The 23961-nt window shown below is 39.9% G+C and overlaps 1 protein-coding gene across 16 annotated transcripts in view; it reads left to right on the top strand.

The window, feature by feature from the left end:
• The window catches only part of LOC126299057 (FYVE, RhoGEF and PH domain-containing protein 6-like), a 204480-nt gene extending 180720 nt beyond the window's left edge, over window positions 1-23760 (top strand). For all 16 annotated transcript variants that reach the window (XM_049990718.1, XM_049990714.1, XM_049990729.1 and 13 more), the window contains 4 exons: window positions 13452-13618; window positions 18486-18668; window positions 20888-20985; window positions 23461-23760. In XM_049990718.1, coding sequence (XP_049846675.1) covers window positions 13452-13618; window positions 18486-18668; window positions 20888-20985; window positions 23461-23503 — 491 coding nt within the window. In that variant the 3' untranslated portion in view covers window positions 23504-23760. The remainder of the gene's footprint in view (window positions 1-13451; window positions 13619-18485; window positions 18669-20887; window positions 20986-23460) is intronic.
• The last annotated feature ends 201 nt before the right edge of the window (window positions 23761-23961 follow it).

Below are 23961 nucleotides of genomic sequence, written 5' to 3' on the forward strand. Positions count from 1 at the left end.
GCATTTTACAATTGCCTTAAACTTTTTCCATAAACACTCAACATTGTCAGTGTCGGAACAGAAAGATTCGTTTTGATCTGTTAGGTAGTCTGAAATCTGCCTTCTATTACTCTTGCTAAACGGATAAACCTTCCTCCCTTTTTTTATATTCCTATTAACTTCCATATTCAGGGATGCTGCAAAGGCCTTATGATCACTGATTCCCTGTTCTGCACTTACAGAGTCGAAAAGTTCGGGTCGGTTTGTTATGAGTAGGTCCAAGATGTTATCTCCATGAGTCGGTTCTCTGTTTAATTGCTCGAGGTAATTTTCGGCTAGTAAACTCAGTATAATGTCACTCGATGCTCTGTCCCTACCACCCGTCCTAAACATCTGAGTATCCCAGTCTACATCTGGTAAATTGAAATCTCCACCTAAGACTATAATATGCTGAGAAAATTTGGAATGTATTCCAAATTTTCTCGCAGCTGTTCTGCCACTAATGCTGCTGAGTCGGGAGGTCGGTAAAAGGAGCCAATTATTAACCTAGCTCGGTTGTTGAGTGTAACCTCCACCCACAATATTTCGCAGGAACTATCCACTTCTACTTCACTACAGGATAATCTACTACTAACAGCGACAAACACGCCACCACCGGTTGCATGCAATCTATCCTTTCTAAACACCATCTGCGCCTTTGTAAAAATTTCGGCTGAATTTATCTCTGGCTTCAGCCAGCATTCTGTACCTATAACGATTTCAGCTTCGGTGCTTTCTATCAGCGCTTGAAGTTCCAGTACTTTACCAATGCAGCTTCGACAGTTTACAATTACAATACCGATTGCTACTTGGTCCCCACATGTCCTGACTTTGCCCTGCACCCTTTGAAGCTGTTGCCCTTTCTGTACTTGCCCAAGGCCATCTAACCTAAAAAACCGCCCAGTCCACGCCACACAGCCCCTGCTACCCGTGTAGCCGCTTGCTGCATGTAGTGGACTCTTGACCTATCCAGCGGAACCCGAAACCCCACCACCCTATGGCGCAAGTCGAGGAATCTGCAGCCCACACGGTCTCAGAACCATCTCAGCCTCTGATTCAGACCCTCCACTCGGCATATATTTACTGTTCCTCCTCAAACACTCTGTATACACACATATGTGTGGTTCCTGTTCAGATATCCACACATCCGGGTTCGAAACTGGTCAGGCACAAATTTTCATCTGCTGCCGTACCTATATTTTAATGCACTGTGACAGCCTGGACATCTGTCCTTCAATATGTAATTGATTAACAAGGCTATCTGTTTTGATTCATAGTGGTTTGTTCTTACAGACTCGTCCGAAAGAACAGTCCCTCACACACACACACACACACACACACACACACACACACACACACACACACACACACACACACACACTTGCATCTTAAGTGCTGTTCAGAAAATGTTTGGCAACTCAGTGATAGTGATGGACTGGAACTGCATTAACCTACTCATTTCATTAAATATAGTTGTAATTTTCTGAACAATTCATGTTTAATAAGTGATGACAATTTGGAAATTTTATGTTTGTGGGATGGTTACTTTTTATATGTTAATTGCAGTGTCCCTCGGTGTTTACTTTGTGGGAAACCTGCTTCTTTCTACCCTAGCCTATACTACAGCAATGAGTGAATGCTCACATTCTTGATACCTCACTGGACGTGCTACTGCAACTGTAGCCAAAGATTCAAATCCTACTGGAAAATTATATTTCAAGTCAAATGGTTTTGCCTCTGCTATAATGTCATTGAAAACGATCACAACGAAATTAAGTATAGGAATCCTACGAAACCCTTGAGTTCATACTATGCAGATGAAAAAAGTAGTTTGTCACAATTATCTGATGATACTTGGAGTTTGTCAGATTCCACTAATTATGAGTACACTATTAATTGTTGGTTCACAGACACATTTCTGCCGCTGATTGTAACTCTTTTTTCTGAATGTTAGAGCTGGAAGAATAGAAACATCAGATTCTTGCCATATGGAATATTCGAATTCACCTTTAAGTCTTCATGTTTCTAGCAACAGCAGAATATCCGTCAGAAAAGCTGACAACAAGAAGCCAGGGCATGCCTGTTGTCTGGTGGGTGTGCCAGTGACAGTGATTTCAATAATAATATAGTATAGCAAAGATACATTGCCAACTCAACCACTGGAGAAGCCCCAAAATTGTGAATCGTGTCTGGTGAATACACTTTCAATGTTCGGTCCGATTAAGACAGACTGTAAAATGCAAATAATTGTTGCAGGAATTAATTTATGACATTTTGCTTCCACTCAGTGCATTGATGTATTACAAGTAATTACACTCTAGCCCCTAAATCTAGTTACTGAAATGTGAATAAGACTCTTTGACATATAATGAGGATATTCAAGCCCTTGCTGCCCAAGCTTTGAGATGAAGCTATAGTCACTTCCGAGGTCACTCACAGAGCTCATCAGATGGTATCCTTCCTGGTAGTATAATTGAAACTTGGCAACAACACCGAATATGTTTGGCAACTGTGTGAACGATGAGTTACTTCCTTGATGGCACAAAACTATCCTGCTAAATTCACTTGATATTATCGTGTCATTTCAGTGGACTAATGTAAGTGATTTTCTCTTGAGATGTGATATATGGATATCAGTTAATGCTAATCAGTCCATGAAAATTCTTCCACACGGGAAATACAACTACTCTCATCTCGTATGTTGTGATTTAGAGCGGCTACTGGACCAATAAGTAAGACACAGATGCTTCACCTCTTCTCTAGCTCTGAGGTAATGTGCTTGCCTGCCAGGTGCAAGCTACTTTCGTTCTCCTTTTGAGACTTGCTAAAAGCCAGATATTTTATTCTTTTGTAGCAGAGCTACAAGCAGGCCGATAGAAACTCAATAAGGGAATTGTAAGACAACACTCGAGAAAAATTCGTCTTGCTACTTCATAATGTACTTTTGTTTTCTGCCGACAAATGTTTTGTTGTTGTGAATACATAATTTTATCCATGAACTGCCACATTTTTGTAATACTTGAGTGTGACACATGACAGGAAGTAAATACAGGTCTTTTTGATGTTAAAAGGTGTCTGTGTATGTGCGGATGGATATGTGTGTGTGTGCGCGCGCGAGTGTACACCTGTTCTTTTTTTTCTCCCTAAGGGAAGTCTTTCCGCTCCCGGGATTGGAATGACTCCTTACCCTCTCCCTTAAAACCCACATCCTTTCGTCTTTCTCACTCCTTCCCTCTTTTCTGAAGAAGCAACAGTCGGTTGTGAAAGCTAGAAATTCTGTGTGTGTGTGTTTTATTTATTGTGCCTATCTACCGGCGCTTTCCCACTTGGTAAGTCTTGGAATCTTTGTTTTAATATATTTTTCCCATGTGGAAGTTTCTTTCTATTTTCTTTCTGTAGTAAGTTGAATTTAATTTGTATTAGTACAGTGAATATTTTAATTGCATTTTCCATTAGTTTATATTGAACGCAAGAGTAATCATCAAAGAGAAATTAATCAGCAACTATATTCATTCACAATATTTAAAACAATCTGACTATGCTGAAGTAGTTTACAAATTATATGCCTGTAGAAACTGACTGGTTCTAACAATGTCATTAAACCAGTGCAGTTTGAAGAGCAATTTCATCTAGAAATGAATTGCCTTGATGGTTAATCGATCAAGAATGGGAAAGGTAAACATTTACTAGTATATGATCAGAGGGACAAGTTCCTGAGAGATGACTTCCCTATCAATCTCCTGGATAGATTTGTTTCTCAAAGCAACAGAGAGTGTTATCATACAGTAGCACATGTGATACATACAGTACTCTTACACCAGATTTCTGAACCTTACCAGTTGATTTCAGATGTCACATGATGGTTAAATTATAATCAATAATTATATCAGTAGTTGAGACTTCCTTACTGTGGAAAACCTTTCATGCCACAATAATCTGTGTGTACACAAGAATATCTTTTTCTGGCGTATTTTTCCCAAAAGCACTCGCACCACACACAGTTCACATCTTTGGAGCTGCCTCCTCTGCATTCATCCCTCTATTTTACCAAAAGTAAATACTGTGTTGCAGATGTTACACCTGTTTCCACTTGTGACCAAATTTTACAACGCTTAACTGTAGTTAATGATTTTCAAGTATACAAAATCCAATGCTTAAATGCAAGATGAGAACTAGAACTTCAAATTTTAGTCATGAGCTATCCTGCAGAATTGTTTTTGGAAGTATTTCTTATTACTGGCGGGTAGAATGTGAAACAAATTATCTTTGATGCTCATCAGACTCATAACTTTCAACAAGGGCCGAAATATGGTTAGAGACAGAGACAGAGACAGAGACAGAGACAGAGACAGAGACAGAGAGAGAGAGAGAGAGAGAGAGAGAGAGAGAGAGAGAGAGAGAGAGAGATAGAGATAGAGTTGTACATGAACATGTGACTATAAGTTTGGAATCCATGACGATTATCACTAGACCACGGGCTCACACAACATGACATCATCTCAGAAATAGACAACACTTACGCACCTTACAGTGTTGCCAGATTGTGCAGATGGCTGGACTTAGTGTTGTCAGCGGCAGTCGGTTTTATTGCCAGCTTAAGTGAATGACTTGGACTTAGTTTCTGTCAGTTTTTATGTCTAACACTGTACATTTGTAGGTGCCAGGCCGTAGCGATCTGCTGTTAGCCAGAGTCACTTATGTGAGTCAATTCCCTGTTTTGTTGACCATATGGCCAGTAGACTGATTTCCCATTTGTTCTCTGTTTGGTTTGTAATGAATCATTTCCTGAGTGGCCATATATGACAGCCCTGTTAACTATTATAAGTCAACTCTACCAGTTTTCAGCTGGAGGGTGAAGGGAGTTTTTGTTTGTCCTGGACATGATGAGCCAGTCTTCCCCTAATCCTTCTTAAATGGATTGCAGTCAGAGCCAGCTAGGCTGATTTTAAGAATGAGTAATTCCCCTTCTCCATCACAGCCATTGTTTTCCAACACCCATCACTTAAAAAGTTCTTTAAATCTTGCCGGAAAGCAGCACCTCGCAGAAGCTTTATTAGCATGAGCAGGAAATGGTCAGTGAAAATGTTTCCTTTCTGCCCCTAATTCTGATTAGGTAGAAGTGAAAGTGAAATAATAATATTGAGCAGCTTGGAAGCTCCTGAAATCAGGAAGTTGATCAGTGGCCCTCCTGGGTGCTTCAGTCATGGATTCCCTGTGATGGAGGTGCTGACTGGAGAGTAGTATTGATTTTTGTGTTCGGAGACTTAGTGATCCATGAAGTATTCCTTCCAGTATTGAAAGCTGAGAGGTTGGTAAGTGCGATTCCCGTGCATGGGTATGGAGTGTTCAGTGTTTTTCATATTATAGTGTTGCTTTTTTGCATGGGTGCATATCCTTAGTAGGCAGAGTTCTCAAGTTGGTTGTGGAGTTGAATAGCTAGTTTGATAGTTGATGTTTTACTCAACAAAATGGACTTGGCAAGGTTCCCAGTGAAGTCTGGAAATTATATTTGTTTCTTGGGGAATTGGAGTGTGATGTTTTGGTACACTCATTCTGCATTGACTTTTAACTGCATTCCTGACTTTTATTTTTTATTTTTTGGAGAAAAATGGCAGGAGTGATTAGGAACAAGCTGGAGGTGGTGTATGAACTTAGTGGTGTAAATATTCCAGTCCAGAATCTTCCTGATATAAGTTGGATTGCTACAGGACATTGACAGTGGAGTAGTGAGAAGTTTAATCTTGTCTCAGGGGTCAAAGTGAGATGGCAACCCTTATTCAGACATTATTTTACATGTGCAGAAGTACAGATAATTAATCTGGAAAATCTGTGTCACTGCCTAAGCTACAACATACAGCAAGAAGTACACTTTCAGGTGTCACCTGAAGGTAAGGTAAGGTCTAAAACTAGAGGACGAGTGTAGAAAAAGAAATTAAGAAAATGAGCAGGAAAGCTCAAAAGGTGGAAGGGAAGAGACTAAGCGAAGAGAAAAAGAAGAAAGCAAAGAAGAAAATGTAAGAACAAAAAGGAAAAAGAAAAGAGGGAATGGAGAAAGGAAAAAGGGATGAGGGAAATCAGGGAGAAAATGGTAAAAGACGAGAAAGAGAGACAGGAAAGGGATGATAAGGAGAGAGAGAGATAATGCAGGGAATAGATTCAGTTTATGCAGTGAGAGAGGAAATGACATAATAAATCCAGAACATGGCTGAAAAAACTAAGGAGGTTTTGAATGGGTACATGAGAGAATAGTGAGAAAATCAGGGAGGAAGTGAAATCTCAAGAATTAAATTTTGCAAGGTGGACATGAAAATAGAAACAGTAGGTCAGGATGTGATTCCCGTTCAGCTAATTAAGATGTTATGCACAGGGGTAGGCAGTCAGCCTTTTAATAAATTCTGGGGAAGTTCGGGGTGACACCCAATAGAATTTCTAAACCAGTTTGTGAGACACCGACAATTACAATGATCAGGGCTTATAGGCAGTTCAGAATTTGGTGGGAGAAGAAAAACTAGTCCGGAAATGTATGCGAGTAGTTTAGTACCTGAATTCCAAAAGAATCAGGAGCACTGCCATTACAGTATCACTTGTGGCAACCATACCAAAGTAGGTATGGAACACAAGAAAAGTATGAGTTGCAGTTAGTAGAGAATACACAGATTCTGTATGTGGCTTTTGAATCATAAACATCAGGAGGAATGGCAAGAGGAACCAAGCAAAGAATTATTGGAAACAGATAGAAACAGGTGTAACATTATGGAGCCTGATCATGGGGAAACTCCTGAACATTATCAGACATACTGGGATGTTTTTTCCAATAAACTGGGGCAAAGGTTTAATGCATGTCAAATTGATGACACAGTACTGTTTTAGTCAACTGTATGCAATATCAGTAAAGTGAAGGAATGTCGTTTTTAATCCACCAGATTGGCCAGGGTAGTTAACGAAAGAAGTTCAGGGCCTTACAATAATTTGATAATTGCTGTAGAAAAGAAAAACAAAGGTGTATGGTTATTGCTTGACATTAGGGAGCCAAACCATATTTGCTTATCCAAAAATATCACCCCACAGACTTAACCAAAATTGTGCATAGAGTCCAGGGAGCATGTTTATTACTAGATCTATCCATGGGTACTGGCAAGTATATCTAGTGGAAGAGACATGGCCCCTAATAAGCTTAGTTTTTGAAGGGGGGCCTTTCCAATTTTGTCCTCCCTTTTGGACTGAAACTCTAAGTAGCTTGTTTTATTTGCATTAGACCAAATACTAGGCCTGGAGTCAGTAAACGGCTGTGTGGACAATCTTGCCTTGCAACCAAAACTTTCCAGCCACACTGTGAAGTCCAGAAGCTATTACACACCTTGCAAGAGGCAGGAGCAACTGTTGATCTGAAGAAGTGCAGTCTCCTCTGTGAGGAGATTCAAATTTTTGGAGAATAAACGAGTACCTGGAAAGGTATATTCAGATAGTGAAAATCTAAATTTTGTCTGGGAATTTCCAATCCCCAGGAACAAGAAGCAGCTGCAGAGTTTCATTTGTTGGTGAATTTTTACCAGAAACTGGTTAAGGGGTTAGAATTCACATACATTGCTCTATTTTAATTGCTAAGGAAAAATTATGTTTGGAATTTGAACATGGTGTCAGGAGGCCTTCGAAATAATGAAGGCAGCACTTCTCAAAAGCCTAATTTTAATGTAACTTTATACCTTTACATGGTTGTGGTGGAGAATGGAATTGGATGCAGTTCTAAGAAACAGCAACTGAAACTGGCACCAAACATTGGACCATTGTTTTTGCTAGCAGGTTTCTGGACAAGCATGAATGCCGCTATTCAATAAGCGATTAGGAGGCATTGCCGCTGTCTTCACTTTCAAAAGATTGTGTACATATTCACTGGGGAACTTTACTTGGGTATATACAGGCCACCAAGCTGTATCATTCTTTACAACTTGCAAACTTCTGCACAGTTATTTGACTAAATCGATGCTTGCATTGCAGGATGATCAATGTATCATTTACTGACCTAGGAGAGGCAACACGGCCACAGATGCACTATGTACATTGCATGTCATGGATGGGGAAATAGAAGAAGAAGGTAATGGGGAAGGAAAAGAATTCAGTCATAGTATTTCTGAAAGCATAAGGTCAGAAAGAAATACAGGGTAAATTCATAATTATAATCATGGAGCAAGGGAAGGATGAAAGGCTAAATAGAATACAGCTGGTTGTATATGGCAAGAGAGAGGAATAAATTAAAGAAATTTGACTATCAAATGTTCAATGATATATTGTTCTGTAGATGTCAGAAATTCAAACCACTGGAGATTTTGGATACCTGAACATGTAATCATGAAAACTGTCAGGGCACCTCACAAAAGTGTGGTGACTTTGGGGCTTCCAAGGTGAGAAATATACTATCCATGTCTTTACACTCTACCTATCACTGAGACAAGTATGTAAAACAAAACTATGTGATATTTTCGCCAAGTAACTAAGTCCTGTATTCAAAGAGGGGTGAGAGAGATGCAAAATATTATTCCACAGTATCCGTTCAAACTGGTGTGTGTGGATCTGGCAGGACCGTTACCGAGTGGCCGTTTGAGAAGGGCTACCAGAAAGGCTTTAATGAGATGTTTGTTAGTTTCGTAGAACTGCATCCAATTCCATTCTCCACCACAACCATGGAAAGGTATAAAGTTACATTAAAATTAGGCTTTTGAGAAGTGCTGCCTTCATTATTTCGAAGGCCTCCTGACACCATGTTCAAATTCCAAACATAATTTTTCCTTAGCAATTAAAATAGAGCAATGTATGTGAATTCTAACCCCTAACCAATTTCTGGTAAAAATTCACCAACAAATGAAACTCTGCAGCTGCTTCTTGTTCCTGGGGATTGGAAATTCCCAGACAAAATTTAGATTTTCACTATCTGAATATACCTTTCCAGGTACTCGTTTATTCTCCAAAAATTTGAATCTCCTCACAGAGGAGTCTGCACTTCTTCAGATCAACAGTTGCTCCTACCTCTTGCAAGGTGTGTAATATCTTCTGGACTTCACAGTGTGGCTTGAACGTTTTGGTTGCAATGCACGATTGTCCACACAGCCGTTTACCGATTCCAGCTGTGCAAAAGGCAGTCCTGTTGGCTAATGGTCCGCAGTTTGTGAGTAAGATGTGAAAAGAGAGATTGGAAGGGGTTGGGATAGGAGAAAGTGCGGTGAGCATGTGATTCAGGAAATCGGGCATTAATTATGAGCAATGTTCTGGTAGCAACATACTATGTGGCCAAATATTCTGAAAAAGATAAAAAACTCTGTAAAGGTCATACCTCCTGAATCTACCAGTGTTGGTGTGGAGGAAATTACTTTCAGGACAAAGCTCTCATTCTGGTAGAAAGAGAAAGTAGCTTATCCTCCATGGTACAGTAGGAATAGAATCCATATTTGTGAAAATCCAGCTAGTAAGCAGCACCTTACGGGAGCTCTATTAGCAGGAGTGGGGAATGGCCATTGAAAATGTCTGTATTCTGCTCCTGATTATGATTAACTGGAAAGCTTGAAAGTGAAATAATTTTGTGGAACAGTTTGAGAGCTCATGAAATCAAGTAGGTGGGCAGTAGCCCTCCAGGATGTTGGAGTAATTGACTCTCTGAAGTGGAGATGCTGATTCAGTAGTAGTTTTGACATCTGTGTGTGGCAACTTAGTGATCCCTGAAGTATTTGTTCTAGTGCGGAAAACTGATAGGACTGGCAATAGTGTTTCCTGTGCATGAGTGTGAGGTGCTCGAGAGCTTTACAGTTTTTTTATAGGAGAAAGTTGCTTTTTAGTGAGGGTGCACATGGTCAGTTGGTGAATTTATACAAGTGTGTGGTAGGCCGAACATCTGGTACAGCTACTGAAACCTCTTGTTGGTTACTGACCACACCAAGTTAGGAACTGAACAGAGTTTGTGAAAGTGCTTCAAGAGATACATCTGGACAACAGTGGTCTCCTAGTCAGCTTCAGTATCACATATCTCTTCACGTGGGTACCACTAAAAGATTCCATGGTGTTACTAGAACCACCTTAATAGCAATACAGTGGAACTGTTTTGATGCATGCTCGTCACCACTTACTTAAAATGTTATGGAATGTTCCATGAACAGATAGACTGAGTCACCATGGGATCCCCTCTACTGCCAGGCAAAGCTAACCTAAACATGGAACAAGTTTGGAAAAGAACTGGCCCCCAGCGAGGGAAGAGGATAAGTGTCAATGAGGTTCTGAACGTTGACAGTGGCTTTAAAGTCACCACACAATCGCAGACTCCCGTTTGGTTTAGAAACCACCACGATTGTCGATGCCCATTCGCTGGAGGTAACTGGAAGGAGAATCCCTGAAGCTGTTAACCTGTCTAGCTCAGCCTTGACAGGTGCACGCAACGCCACCGGAATAGGGCGTGCTCGGAAAAACTTAGGGCGAGCCATAGGTTTAAGAGTAATGTGGGCTTCAAAATCCTTGGCACAACCCAGACCAGCAGAGAACACGGATGAAAATTCAGAACACAATCCATCCAGCTGCTGATACGGAATATCCTCAGATATGAGGTGCACATCATCATCAATGGAGAACCCGTACAACTGGAAAGCATCATAACCGAACAGGTTTTCAGTGCCCGCATGATCCATCACATAAAACGTGAGGGGCCGAACAACAGACTTGTAGGCAGTGGAAGCATCAAACTGGCCCATGATAGGAATTTTCTGTTTATTATAAGTCCTCAGATTTCGCGTAACTGGAGACAAATACATGCGAGAATTAATGAGAGTTACTGCAGAGCCAGTGTCAACTTGCATGCGGATGTCTTTATTCAGAACACGAACAGTAACAAACAACTTATTTGTTTGAGAAAGCACACAGTGAACATCCATGTCCGACATCCCATCCTCGTCGCCAAAAAGTGTTATAACCTTTAATCACAATAATTGCGTGGATATTCACACTCTCTCTTAGAAACAATAGTTGATCACATGATTACAACTCATTCTCTCGTATTCGACTGCCGTGCCGTGACATGCGGCCAGCGCCGTTCGTAGCTAGGTGGTGCTCCCGCGCTCAGCCGAATTGCGGAGCGCCTCTATTGCCGTTTGTGCGTGCTGTCGTGGTGACACTGTTAAATGTCGTGGCACCAACACAACAGCAACAACTATCAAATTTGTGTGCCAAAGGTGTTCTACAGATATGTGCACAACATATTTATGATTTGGCCACATGTTGAAGAAAACCTGCTAGGATTTCTGTGCCACCTTAACAGCTTACATGATAATGTCGGGTTCACAATTGAAGTGGAAGAAAATGAATTCCTGCGGTTCCAAGACATTATGATAAAGAAGAACCCTGATGGAACACTGGGATATTCAGTTTGTCAGAAGAAGACACACACAGCCCTGTACCTAAATGCCAATATCTGCCACCATCCAGCACAGTGCAAATCTATGCCCAACACTATGGTACACAGAGAGTGAGTTATATGCAACAAGGAAAATGTGCCTATGGAATTGCAGCATCTGCACGAACCCTTGTGCAAGACCTGCCACTCAGAGGAACAAATAACATATGCTCTCTTGTCAAGCAAGAAGAAGAAATAAAACAATCTAGAAGCAGAAATGAAGTGCTTGGTATTCCTTCCAGAAGCAGTGTTGCCCACAGCCAAGAATGCCAGGGTAATTTAGAAACAGAGCTTCAAAAACTATTTTCTGCTCAATGGTTAAAACAAAAAGTATGCTTCGATCGCACAAAGACCAACTAGTGATACAAACATCTGGCATCTACAGCATCAGTTGCTAACGCAGCACGCAGTACATTGGCCAGATACAGCGATGCATCTCGCAGTGCTGTTCAAAGTGTAATGTGCATTCACCTCAGCCAGACTGACAAGTCTGCTGTCCCAGAGCACAGTATCAATGAAAGACACATGTTTGTTTGTAAACAGTCAAAGCTGCTGTGCATGCCAAAATGTTCTCGGGTTCAGTCATCGAAGAGACAGGGGAAATTAGAGTACATGACAACCATGTCAACTGGGATAGCAGTTTTCAACTGACTTACACATAGGATGTGATGTTAGGAAAAATACATCAGGAACACTCTCATGTGGAAGTGGTAGAGGCAGCAGGTGGAACAGACAGCCAGCACCAAGACTAGACACTTGGATGCCCCCTTCTACCAGTGGTGGGGGCCCCACACCACCACTTGTCATGGCACGATTATCGCACCTGTTGGGTCCTTGGAAGAGGAGTCTTCAGTCCAGTAGCTATAAAGAAACTTAACTGGACATAAACCCAACACTTCACCTAAAGATAATGAGTAGGAAACTCATCAAAACATCGCGATGATACAATGCCACACTGATTTACGATATTGTTTATTTAGTATTTGTCCATTTTCATTGTGAAGAGAGACTGGTACATGTAGCCATCCAGGGTTTATTTAATGACTTTCATTATTACATTTAATTATCTTTTAGGAAAACTTTTTTCAAAAAGGGATTAAAACACAACAAATTTTTTAATGTTTTGTTTAGAGCTAGTATTAGGCTCATCATAATCTTCACCTCAGCCAAAATTTTTTAAGCTTTGTTTAAATTCTTCAGCAGTTTTGTCATAAATCATTCTCATTGTTTTTGATTGTTTTTGAACTAACTGTGCATCATAATCTAACAATCCATATACCCCAAGACAGGCATGTGTTTCTTAATTTCCACTTGTACGGCTACGTAATCTGTAAGGGAACTACTATCTGGAGCAACTTCATTAAGGAAATTTATGACTGGTACTAAATTATAAGGGGCTAACAGCACCTCATGGTTAGACCTTCTTGGTCCGTGAAGTATGGTGAAATTGGAAAAATAGTGACCACGGAACCCATGTATGATTACAGTTATGTTCTTTCATGCACTCTGTTGCACACTGTTAAAACAACATCTGTACACATTATTTTTCCCAGTTACCTAGTTCTTTTTTAATCTGTCAGGAATAAAAGTGGAATATCTTTTGTGTAAAAGTGAGATTGTTTGAGTAGTGAAAGAGCTATATGATATGATTTGTTGCCAGCAGAGAATATAGACAAAAGGTTTTTTTTACATGCCAAAGGAAAAAAGAAGGCAGGAAATAATCTGATGAAGAGCAAATATAAAATGGAAATGAAAACTTACACTGGGAAGCAAAGTGGAAAACACAGTAAAAAGTGTATCCTAAGAAGGAAAAAGAAACTTGGAAATTTGTTTTTGAAATTTAGTTTGTTATGTATCAACCTTGTTCAGAATTTATTGCTGTCTAATTATTAACAGGCAGTATAGAATACCGGACATAAAGAATTTAAAAATGCTGCATTTACATTAAAGCAATTCTAAATTGTCGTTGGGCAAAATATGTCTCTAATATTAACCTTTTTTTCTGTAGAGTTTCAGAATGAGGGAAGAATGAAACACTGCATTGAAACTGAGCTGAGAATAACTGACTATGAGGAACTTAGTCAAAAATACTGTGAAATAAAATCACATTTTAAAAAATTGGGCTCCAATGGCCGAAGGAAGTTTAAGAAATACGTTCCACAGCGACTGCTGGAGGTGAGTCTTTCAAAGATTACTGTGTCATTTAGCATGGTAGTGACATTTTTATTAATTGTTCCCATGTATTACAAATTTGCTTTCCAAACAAACATTGACTGCTCTTTTCTGTATATTAGGATACCTTAAGCACATGGCTTTGCCTAAAATTTGCATTATTAAAGTGTGTGTTTGATATAGAGAAATGTAAAAGGGTGAGGAAGTTTTTGAGACCATTTCATTGGGATTCAGTTAATTAATTAGTTTTCATGTTATTAAGGATTTTTGGGTATTATGGGTGGGGATGGAAATATTGCCTGTGCTTCAATAACAGTTTCATGAAGGCTTTACCACTGAGCTGTGTTTAATGCAGGAGACTTATTACATTGAGTTTGGTTCACTCATCAATCATGATGATTGATGAGTATTAGTTATGATACCTGATTAGTTATGATACCTGTCAACTTATATTTTTTATATATTAAGTTAGGCAAGCCATTTTTATTTAAATTCTCTGCACTTTTTCAAAATCCTTTCAGGTGAATAGCACATTGATCCCTTGTACAGCTCTCATAGGATATGAAAAGGGGATATCCCTCACTACACCTGTAGCATGTGACTACATGACAAGCATCTTAGGGAGTTTAGTGAGTGCAGTGGTTTTCAACTCTTTTCCTGGAAACACTTCCAACTGTTCTATGGAAGAGATGTTGTATATTTGAGTCATATTATTCATTTTTGGCAGTAATTTATGTGATACCACCTTCATGGAGTCGGTATGTTCAATCTCACAATGTGTCCCATATTTATGTGTAGTTGCAAGATCATTGCAAGGTTTATTACAGTATGTGGACAGTCCCCATAACTTCAGATTTTAATAGTTCAAAATCTTAATATTCATAATGTATATCAAATCTGCTGTGGCTAAAAGTGTCATTTCATCAGTTTGTCTGAGTTATTTGTCCTAGAAAGTGAAATGAATGTGATAACTGGATCATCACATCAGTGTTCCTTTGTATCAATAGTTATTGGCTGTATAATATAACAACGAAAATAATGAGTTATTGACAATATAATGTAAATGGATAGATAAAAAAATCTATTCACAAAGTGGCAGCAGGAGGACACAAGCAAAAAATGTTTAACTTTTACAAGCTTTTGGAGCCAGTGGCTCCTTCTGGCAGAAGAGTTGAAGGGGAAGGAAGAGGGGTGAAGAAAAAGGGCTGGAGAGGTTAAGGAAAAGTGGTACAGTTCAGAAAAGTTACCCAGAACCCTGTGTCAGGAGAGGCTTACTGGATGGTATGAGAAGGAATAACTGATTGTTGGGGACTGCACTGGATGAGATTTGAAAACCTTAAAGGTGGAAGACAGGGCAGTATGCAAGACAGAGATTACTACTAAAACATCATACATGAGTTAATAAGAGTGAAAAGCTAAGTGCACTGTATGTAACAGAGGTGGGAAGGGGACAGCAAAAAAATAGACAGACCTGGAAATGACAGATGTAGAAAACTAAAATAGAATGACGAAAGTAGTAGTTACTGTGAATAAATGCTGAGAGGGAACGACTTAACATATCTTACTGCCAGGTTGGTGACGAGAACCAAGGACATGTTGTGCTAGTTCCCACCCACAAAGTTCTGAGAAACTGGTGTCTGGGGGAAGATTCCAGATGGCATGTGCGATAAAACAGGCACCGAAGCCATGACTATCATGTTGTAGAGCATGCTCTGCAGCAAGATATAGTGTGTTGCCCTCTTCCTATGCCCATGCCCATTCGTCCTGGCTGATAACTGGGTGGTAATCATGCCAATGTTAAAGTCTAAACAGTGTTTACTTATCAGCTGGAATATGATGTGCTGTTTCACAGGTGCCTCTCCCATTGATAGTATATGTTTTTCAGTTACAAGCTTTGAATAGGTGGTGGTAGGAGGTTGGCATAGGTCAAGTCTTGCAGCGGGGACCATCACGGGCAAGGCAGGGTCGTCTAAAATACGTGTCCATGCCACTCCCACCACACAACTTGCTTGTCACCATAGATGCCATTTCCCTCTATATCAGCATCTCCCACGTACATAATCTGTCTGCAACTGAACATTTCCTTAGTCAATGCCCTACTGATTCCATATATATGACATCCTCCTTGCTCACTTTAATCAACTTTACACTTACCAACAATTACTTCGCATTTGAGGGCCGATGTACAAACAGATGTGGTGTACAGCCATGAGAACCAGGGATAGCTCCTTCCTATGCCAACCTTTTCATGAGTCACTTGGTGGGGGCTTTCCTGGGGTTCATAAGCCTTCAGCCCCTTGTTTTGTATAGATACATTGATGATATCATTGCCATATGGACTCATGGTGCAGCTACCCTGTTAAAATTCCTGGAATCTCTAAATACTTTCTCCCAATTAAATTTCATGTGGTCCTATTCGGAATCCCATACCTTTTTCCTTGATGTTGATCTTGTCCGTACCGAAGGCCACCTACACACTTTCACCCACATTAAACCTACTAACAAACAACAGTACCTACATTTTGACATTTGCCATCCTTTCCATGTCAAATGTTCCCTCTCATACACCGTTGGCATTCAAGGCAAACGTATTTCTTCAGATGCAGACTCTTTACAGCAATACACCATCATACTCACCTCAGGCTTCACTGGATGTAATTACTCCAACATCCTAATAGCCTAGTTCAAAAGCAGATTTCCCTGGCCATCACATCCAATCCTGGTAGTGCAGATCCCTCCAAAAAACAACTTCGAAGCACACCACTTGTCACTCTGTATTATCCTGGTCTTGAATGTATTAATCAGCTACTTTGACAAGGCCATAAGTTCCTAAAATCCTGCCCTGAAATGAGGTCCATTCTGCCTGAGGTTTTGCCCATCACACCTATTCGTCACCCTCGCAACCTCCGCAATATCCTTTTCAGACACTATGCTCCTTCTGCACCCATCTCTCTACCCTGTACTTTGTATCCCTGTGTCTGTTCCCATTGTAAGACTTGCCCTATGCACCCTCCTACCACTACCTACTCCACCCATGTAACTTGCAAAACATATACTATCAAAGGAGAGCAACTTTGAAACAATACATACCATATTTCATCTTTTATGTAAACACTGTTCAGCCTTTTATAAAAACATGATTACCACCCAGTTATCAGTCAGATTGAATGGGCATAGGCAGAGGGTGTATACCAGCAACACAGCATGCTCTACAACAAGACAGTCATGACTTCTGTGCCTGTTTCACGACACACGCCATCTAGAATCTTCACCCAGACACCAGTTTCTCAGAACTCCACAGGTGGGAATTAGCACTACAACATGTCCTTGGTTCTTGCCACCAACCGGGCCTTAATTTAAATTAATTACTTCAATCTCAGCATTTATTCACAGTAACTACTAATTTCTTCCCTCCATATTAGTTCCCGACATCTGTCATTTCCTGACATGTCTATTTTTCACACTGGTTTGTACCATTTAGTAACAACAATGTTCCTGAATTTGAATTAGTAATGATTACAATGCATTTTCTGTAAAAGCAGTTCGCCTTGTTTTATTGACTGTGCAGCTGATACTATGTTGGAAGGGAGCAATCTCTAGTTGATATTTGTACACAGAGTTAACATTAAACATATTTGATCATCTTTCTGTCCTTACCTTTCACTTATTTCTTTCTGGGAGTATTAACTAAACTGGTAAATAACTTGTTTGTGGTGTCCTTTGCAGTGTAAAGTGATAAGTTGTGAGTTCTTTTCAGCAAAATTTTATTGTATCTCATAACAACATTTGAATATATCATTATACAAGGGTTGGAACTTAAATAGTGGCAACTATTTAAATAGAACTGATACAAGAGATTTACATGTTTGCACTTGTTACTGTCCTTCAAAGTAGTAACCAGTGTTGTGTAGAACCCGTTGCCAATCATGTGGAAGGCGTAGTATACCGTTAGCAGAGCCTGTTCTGTTGATGGTGCAAATGGAGTGGTCTACTGCCTGTCGAATCTCTGGAACAGTCCTGAAGCGAATGCTGCCGTCATTGCACAGCATTACTGTACATTTTTGGAGCATCAGTTGCGACCAGCTTTGGGAAAGAAGCGGTGACACTTTCTGCACAATGCACCCATCATTTTGCACGACAATGCGCTGGTGCATACAGTGCAAGCTGTGGCTGCTCTGTTTGGTCAGTGGGACTGATAAGGAGTGTACCATCCACCTTACTCCTCAGACTGAAGTCCTTGTGCCTTTGATTTGATTCCAAAGATGAAGGAACCACTTCGTGGTATTCGCTTCAGAACTGTTCCAGAGATTGGACAGGCAGTAGACTGTTCTATTCACACCATCAACAGAACAGGCTCTGCTAATGGTATACTATGTCTTCCACATCACTGGCAATGGGTTCTACACAACACTGGTCACTGCTTTGAAGGACAGTAACAGGTGCAAACACGTAACTCTTTTGTATCAGTTGTGAATAAATAGTTGCCACTATTTAAGTTCCAACCCTCATAGATAATTTTATTTCATTTAACATTTGAAAACTAGAATTTAGAAGTAATACCAGCAAGATTTATGTGTTTCTACTAGCAATGTATCAAGATTTGCTACAGACTTATTGACATGATGTACAGTGTACACTGCTCTAATACATTGCATTACATTATTTGTATGCCATGTATCCCACAGTGTGTGGTCTCTGGGATGTGGAAAGAAGTTGTAGATGTAAATTTACTTTAAGTGCACTACAGTGAAATGGCTTTACATTACTGTGTTACAGTGCTAACTCTAATTATAAACTTACCTAAAACATTAAGCTGACCATTACACAGTTTTTAATAAACTTATGTTTTATATTTATTGTTGATTAACAGGTTACTGCCAATGATACAGGATCACAGATGAGTGGTTGGTTACTAAAGCGAAAGAAGAATTCTTGGAAGCGTTACTGGTTTGTTCTAAAAGATCAGGTCCTGTACATATATAAGGCTTCAGAAGATGTAGCAGCTCTGGAAACTGTCCCGGTTCTTGGGTATACTGTGGAACAAATGAAAGAAGTAATTTTTATTTAATTTAATATCTTCCGTCTTTCAGAATCTAAGAATAAATTATTAATAAAACTGTAAATCTGCTGGTGTATCAATTCACTTGTGAATGTGCAACAGATATTTGGCTCCTGACATCATCTGGAATAAAACTTAAACTAATCTCTTCTTTTCTACAGGAAACTGCACTTTCACAAAACCTGTTCCAACAGATTTCATCCATTATTGCTTTTTGCATTCTTGTTTCTGTTTTCATCATTAACCCCCTCCCTCTCTTTCAACACCAAAAGATACTGCAGTTCTTTCCTTATATATTTTGTTAGACCATATACCTCACTGTTTGTTGAGGAAGCTTCCAGAACTCTTACATTTATCATGTTGTTTGATGTATTTGGTTCAGTCTCAAATAACTCATCAACTCTGTTGTTTAGAATTGGTGTGGACAAATGCCTATGAGGCACAGGGATTTTGAAACAGTTAATAGTCACATTTTTTATTTGTCACTGTTTGTTAAACTTTTTAAATCTGTCTAGAGGGACTTCAAGAACATGTTCCATTACTTTTCAGGAGTATTTAGACCACATTCTTAAGCCTTATGTACACTAAAATAAATTTTTCTTGGTAGTGGATTCATTGGGTAGCAAGACCTACAAATAAATCCATGGTATGGCAGTGGTTACCTGCATGGCACTAGCCTATGCCAACCTATTCAGGGCCATCTAGAGGAGTGTTTCCGAACCATCCAGAATTCTAAACCCCTCACCTTGTTCAGATTTATTGATGACATATTCATTATGTGGCTCGTAGGTGAGAACACCCTATCCACATTCCTCCAGAACCTCAACATCTTCTCCCCCATTCCCTTCACCTGGTTCTCCTCAACCCAACAAGCCCCCATATTGCTTGATGTTGACCTCTACTCCATCCATATCAAACCTATCAACCACCCGCAACAGCTACCACCCATTCAGTACCAAGAAGTCTCTTCCATACAGACTATCCGCCCATGGCTATCACATCTTTAGTAATGAGCTGTCCCTCTCCAAGTATACCAAGGTTGTCACTGAGACCTTCAGAGATCAAATTACCCCCCCCCCCCCCCCCCCAACCCTGTGCAGGAACAGATTTCCCATGCAGTCACCCACCACCTGAAGTCCCACTGTCTGTCCACAAAGGAGCATTCCATTCATGATTCAGTACCACCCAGGACTGGAGCAACTGGATCACATTCTCCACCAGGGTTATGTCTACCTCTCGTAGTGCTCTTAAATGAGGAATATCCTACCCACTTCCTTCCCACCTCTCCCACAATGGTATTCTGCCGCACACAGAACCTACCCAATATCCTCTTTCATCCATACTCTGCCCCTCCCTCCCAACCCCTTGCCTCAGGGCTCAGATCTGTGTAATGACATGCACATTCTTTCAACACCACAAGATACTGCAGTTCTTTCCTTATATATTTTGTCAGGCCACATAGTCCACTGTTTGTTGAGGAGGTTTCCAGAACTCTAACGGGTCCTTCCTACCAACACCAGCTTATCAGAATTACCCAGATGTCAACTTTCCCTGTGGTATATCCTACATTCCTGTTACTTCCTTGGCCTCAACCTTCGCTTGTCCCTGTCCTTCACCTGCCTCTCCCCTTCTCTGCTCCCACTCCAACACTAAACAGTCTTCTATTCCACCAATGCACTTGCAGTCTTTTCTTCCTCCCCCCTCCCCCAACTTACCTCCTTTTTCATCCCCCCCCCCCCCTCCGCACGTAACCTCCCAACTGCATCTAACTGCTCTACCAAGTCCCCTCATCTCCCTGCCCTGTATGCTCCGACAAGCAGCACGTTACCATCCCCCACCCCTATTCTGCTATCCTTCCCTCTGCCCAACCCAGTCTCCTCCTTAACCCCACCACCCAGGTTGCTTCTCCTATCATGCGTTCATGTGCAGTTGCTTGCAGCCCTGCTTTGCTGGCCAGAGACATTGGTCGTGTGTGTGTGTGTGTGTGTGTGTGTGTGTGTGTGTGTGTGTGTGTGTGCGCGCGCATTAGGAGAAGGCCTGTTGGCCAAAAACTCACATGTTTAGCACTTCTTTGGCTGTGCCTGTCTCCAGCTCACCAGCTCACTACAGTATGAGTAGCAGTCTATCCTTTTCATAATATTGTCATATTTTTTACTGGATATTTATCTAGTTTATTTTATGTTCAGAAAAGTTCATTCCCCTCTTTTTTTCAGCCCTTTGAAGGCAGAGATGCAAAACTTGTGTTCCAGCTGAAACATGAAGGCCAAGCACCTCTTATGTTTTCAGCTGATTCTGAGCACTCAGCCAACAGGTAAGTTTAGATCATATTATGTAACACACACAACATTAAATAAATAATGGTAGTTGCACATTACATAATCCACAACATGCAGGAAACCTTGAACTTCCCCCCCCCCCCCCCCCCTCTCTCTCTCTCTCTCTCTCTCTCTCTCTCTCTCTCTCTCTCTCTCTGTGTGTGTGTGTGTGTGTGTGTGTGTGTGTGTGTGTGTGTGTGTGTGTGTGTGTGTCATATTGTGCTCCCATCCGTGGTGACGTTGCAGCTGTTTGGCCAAAGTCACAACTTCTGCAAAAGTGTGTGTTTCTGTGTGGGTGTGGTTGGGAGGGTTTGGGTGTGGTGACACACACAAAATTTGAACAACAATGATTTCTCTTTTCTTTGTGTACATGTTGATGTAAAAAGCTTACTCAGAACAGTTCTGTAGAATGTATGCTTGATTTGAAACTTCCTGGCAGGTTATTATAACTCCACTGCAGTGTAAAAATTGTTCCTGAAACAGTCACTGAAGCTGTGGCTAATCCATTTCTCCACAATATTATGTCTACCAGGAGTACTAGTTCTGTAAGGTATGCAGAAGAACTTTTTGAAATTTTGAAGGTAAGAAGAGAGGTACTGGCAGAAGTGAAACTGGGATAGCAGGTTGTGAGCTAAGCTTGGGTAGTTTAATTGGTAGAACAATTGCTCCTGAAAGGCAAATGTCCTAGGTTCGACTCCTGGTTCAACATACAGTTTCAATCTACCAGGAAGTTTTAAGATTAGCTTGGTTTAAGAAAAATCTGTTTATGTCAATTGATCTATGTTTATTTTTTGAAAAATCTGATCTTTGTTTATATTTCTTGTATATATTAAACACACATTAAATCAAGCTGAATAAGCCCATAATCTGTAAACCAGTACTTAACCTTATCCTTTGGGCTACAGCTAATGGCCCCAGAATAACAAATTACATTTTGTTGTTCAGTAATTAGCTCCCCCCCCCCCCCCCCCCCCCCCTCTCCCCCCGAAGCCAACTGTGTGGGACCTTGTTCTATGCCTTTGGGAATGAAACCTGTGATTAAGACACTGAACACTTTTTTCGGAAAGGTGATTTGAAATGCTGACAGGCCACTTGGACTTAGGTTTTGTAATGGTTTCTGAATCTGCACTTGTGCTCCACCTGTAATGACTTCATTGGTGACGTGACCTTAAACCTTAATCTACCTATCTTTCTCCTTCTAGCACTTTTTGAAGATTGCGAGATTAATAATCAAAATACTGTAAATATTGGCTGGACACCTGAAAACATTATATCTAAGGAAATTTCAGAAATCCCTTTGCTTCAGTCCTTTATACATTTGCCTTGCAACAGACAGATGTTTTCGATATTTGCATATAATTTAGTATAACTTTTTCTTTGAAACTACACAAGCATTGTGGAAATTGCTTATTCTGTACAATCTATGATCATCTCATTTAAGTAAGGTATGCAAGCAATTACGTGTTACCTGGACATCTCAAATTATTCACTCTTGCTAAAGTTCTTATTGATACCAAGAAATATCTTCCATTTGAGATGACATTGTGAAACTTGCCCCTTCAATGAATGACTGTGTCTAGTAAACGACAAAGTAATATTTCTATTTCTTCTTCCATGTTGTTCCTAATTTCTGACTTCTATTTGCTTGTGATTGATGTTTCTGACTTGACATTTTCTATCTCAAAAATCAGTCAAGATTGCACCATTGTCCTTCACATTTTGATGAAGGAACTCCCATTTTAAACTGAACTGTAAGTACAGTTACAGTTATTTAAGCAGTTGCTAAATAAATTCCAACTTGCAATATTCAGAGTTGGATAAAGTTGAATGCCAGAGATATTTGTGATTATTGGTTGGCTTTCTTAGTGTAAGATGAGACTTTAACAGACTTGTTTGCCTGTTTCAAGTGAGCGATGTGACATAGTGTCTTTAGTTTCTTCTATGCATTTTGTATGGAAAGATACCAACAGTAAGCATTTAATACAAGTAAAAGTAACTCCTACTTGTAAGTAGTGTGTAGGAAAATTGGTCACAGATGTGATGTTTGAGTTATATAATTGAGGAACAACGTCATTCTTTTTAAAAAGTTAAAAAAAAGTACACAGATTCGGACCACTCCATTAAAATTACAACTTGACTGCTGTTTTTGCCTCAATAAACCAGTTGTGGCATGAACTGCACATTTGTAGCTATTTTTCCTTGACATGTCAGAAATATAATTTTATAATTTCTCTTGTGTTTATTGTGTTCTTTGTGAAACTCTGAAAGAACTGCTCCTTTTTTTCAGCACCTATACCATTGATGTGCAGAGAACTACATAGCCTCTCCTTGGATGTGCTGAGCATTTCATATTCTGTATAACAAGACAGTATTATAGAATGCAACTTTTTGACTCATATCGGAATGTACCTGAGTCACTGAATTTTGAATCGGTTTTACTACTGGTGTTACATAACTGTTTTATTTTTTAGGTGGATATCAGCTGTCAGGGAAGCAACAGTTTTAAAGGAATGAAGAAGAAACCAAAAAATAACTGTGGGACCTATTTATATTACTGCCTTACTAGTGTGATATTTTCTGTTGTCACACTTGCAGCTTTTTAAAAACCATTTTTGAGATGGAGTGTTTTATGGACTGTGCAGCTTGTTAATTTAATACCTCTACTAGCATTGTAAATAAAATGCCACTGTTTGTACATTGTGTAATTTGTACAGTCACTATATTTTATGAAATCTTTTAATATAATTTGTAATAAAGAAATGAAGAAAGAATTTATGTTTTCTTTGTGGATTAAGGCACCCTCTCACAGTATTGTCTCATGTATATCATACTTCCTGCAAAATATTTGTCTGATAATGTTAGAGAATTTTATCTTTGTTGGACATATGGTCTTTTAGGCAAGCCTTTTTTTCCAGATATCTGTCAAATTTGATGTATTGATCCAAATGTTCAAATTTTCAAATGTGCTTGAA

This window comes from Schistocerca gregaria, chromosome X (genome assembly GCF_023897955.1).
Source record: "Schistocerca gregaria isolate iqSchGreg1 chromosome X, iqSchGreg1.2, whole genome shotgun sequence".
Taxonomy (NCBI): Eukaryota; Metazoa; Arthropoda; class Insecta; order Orthoptera; family Acrididae; genus Schistocerca; species Schistocerca gregaria.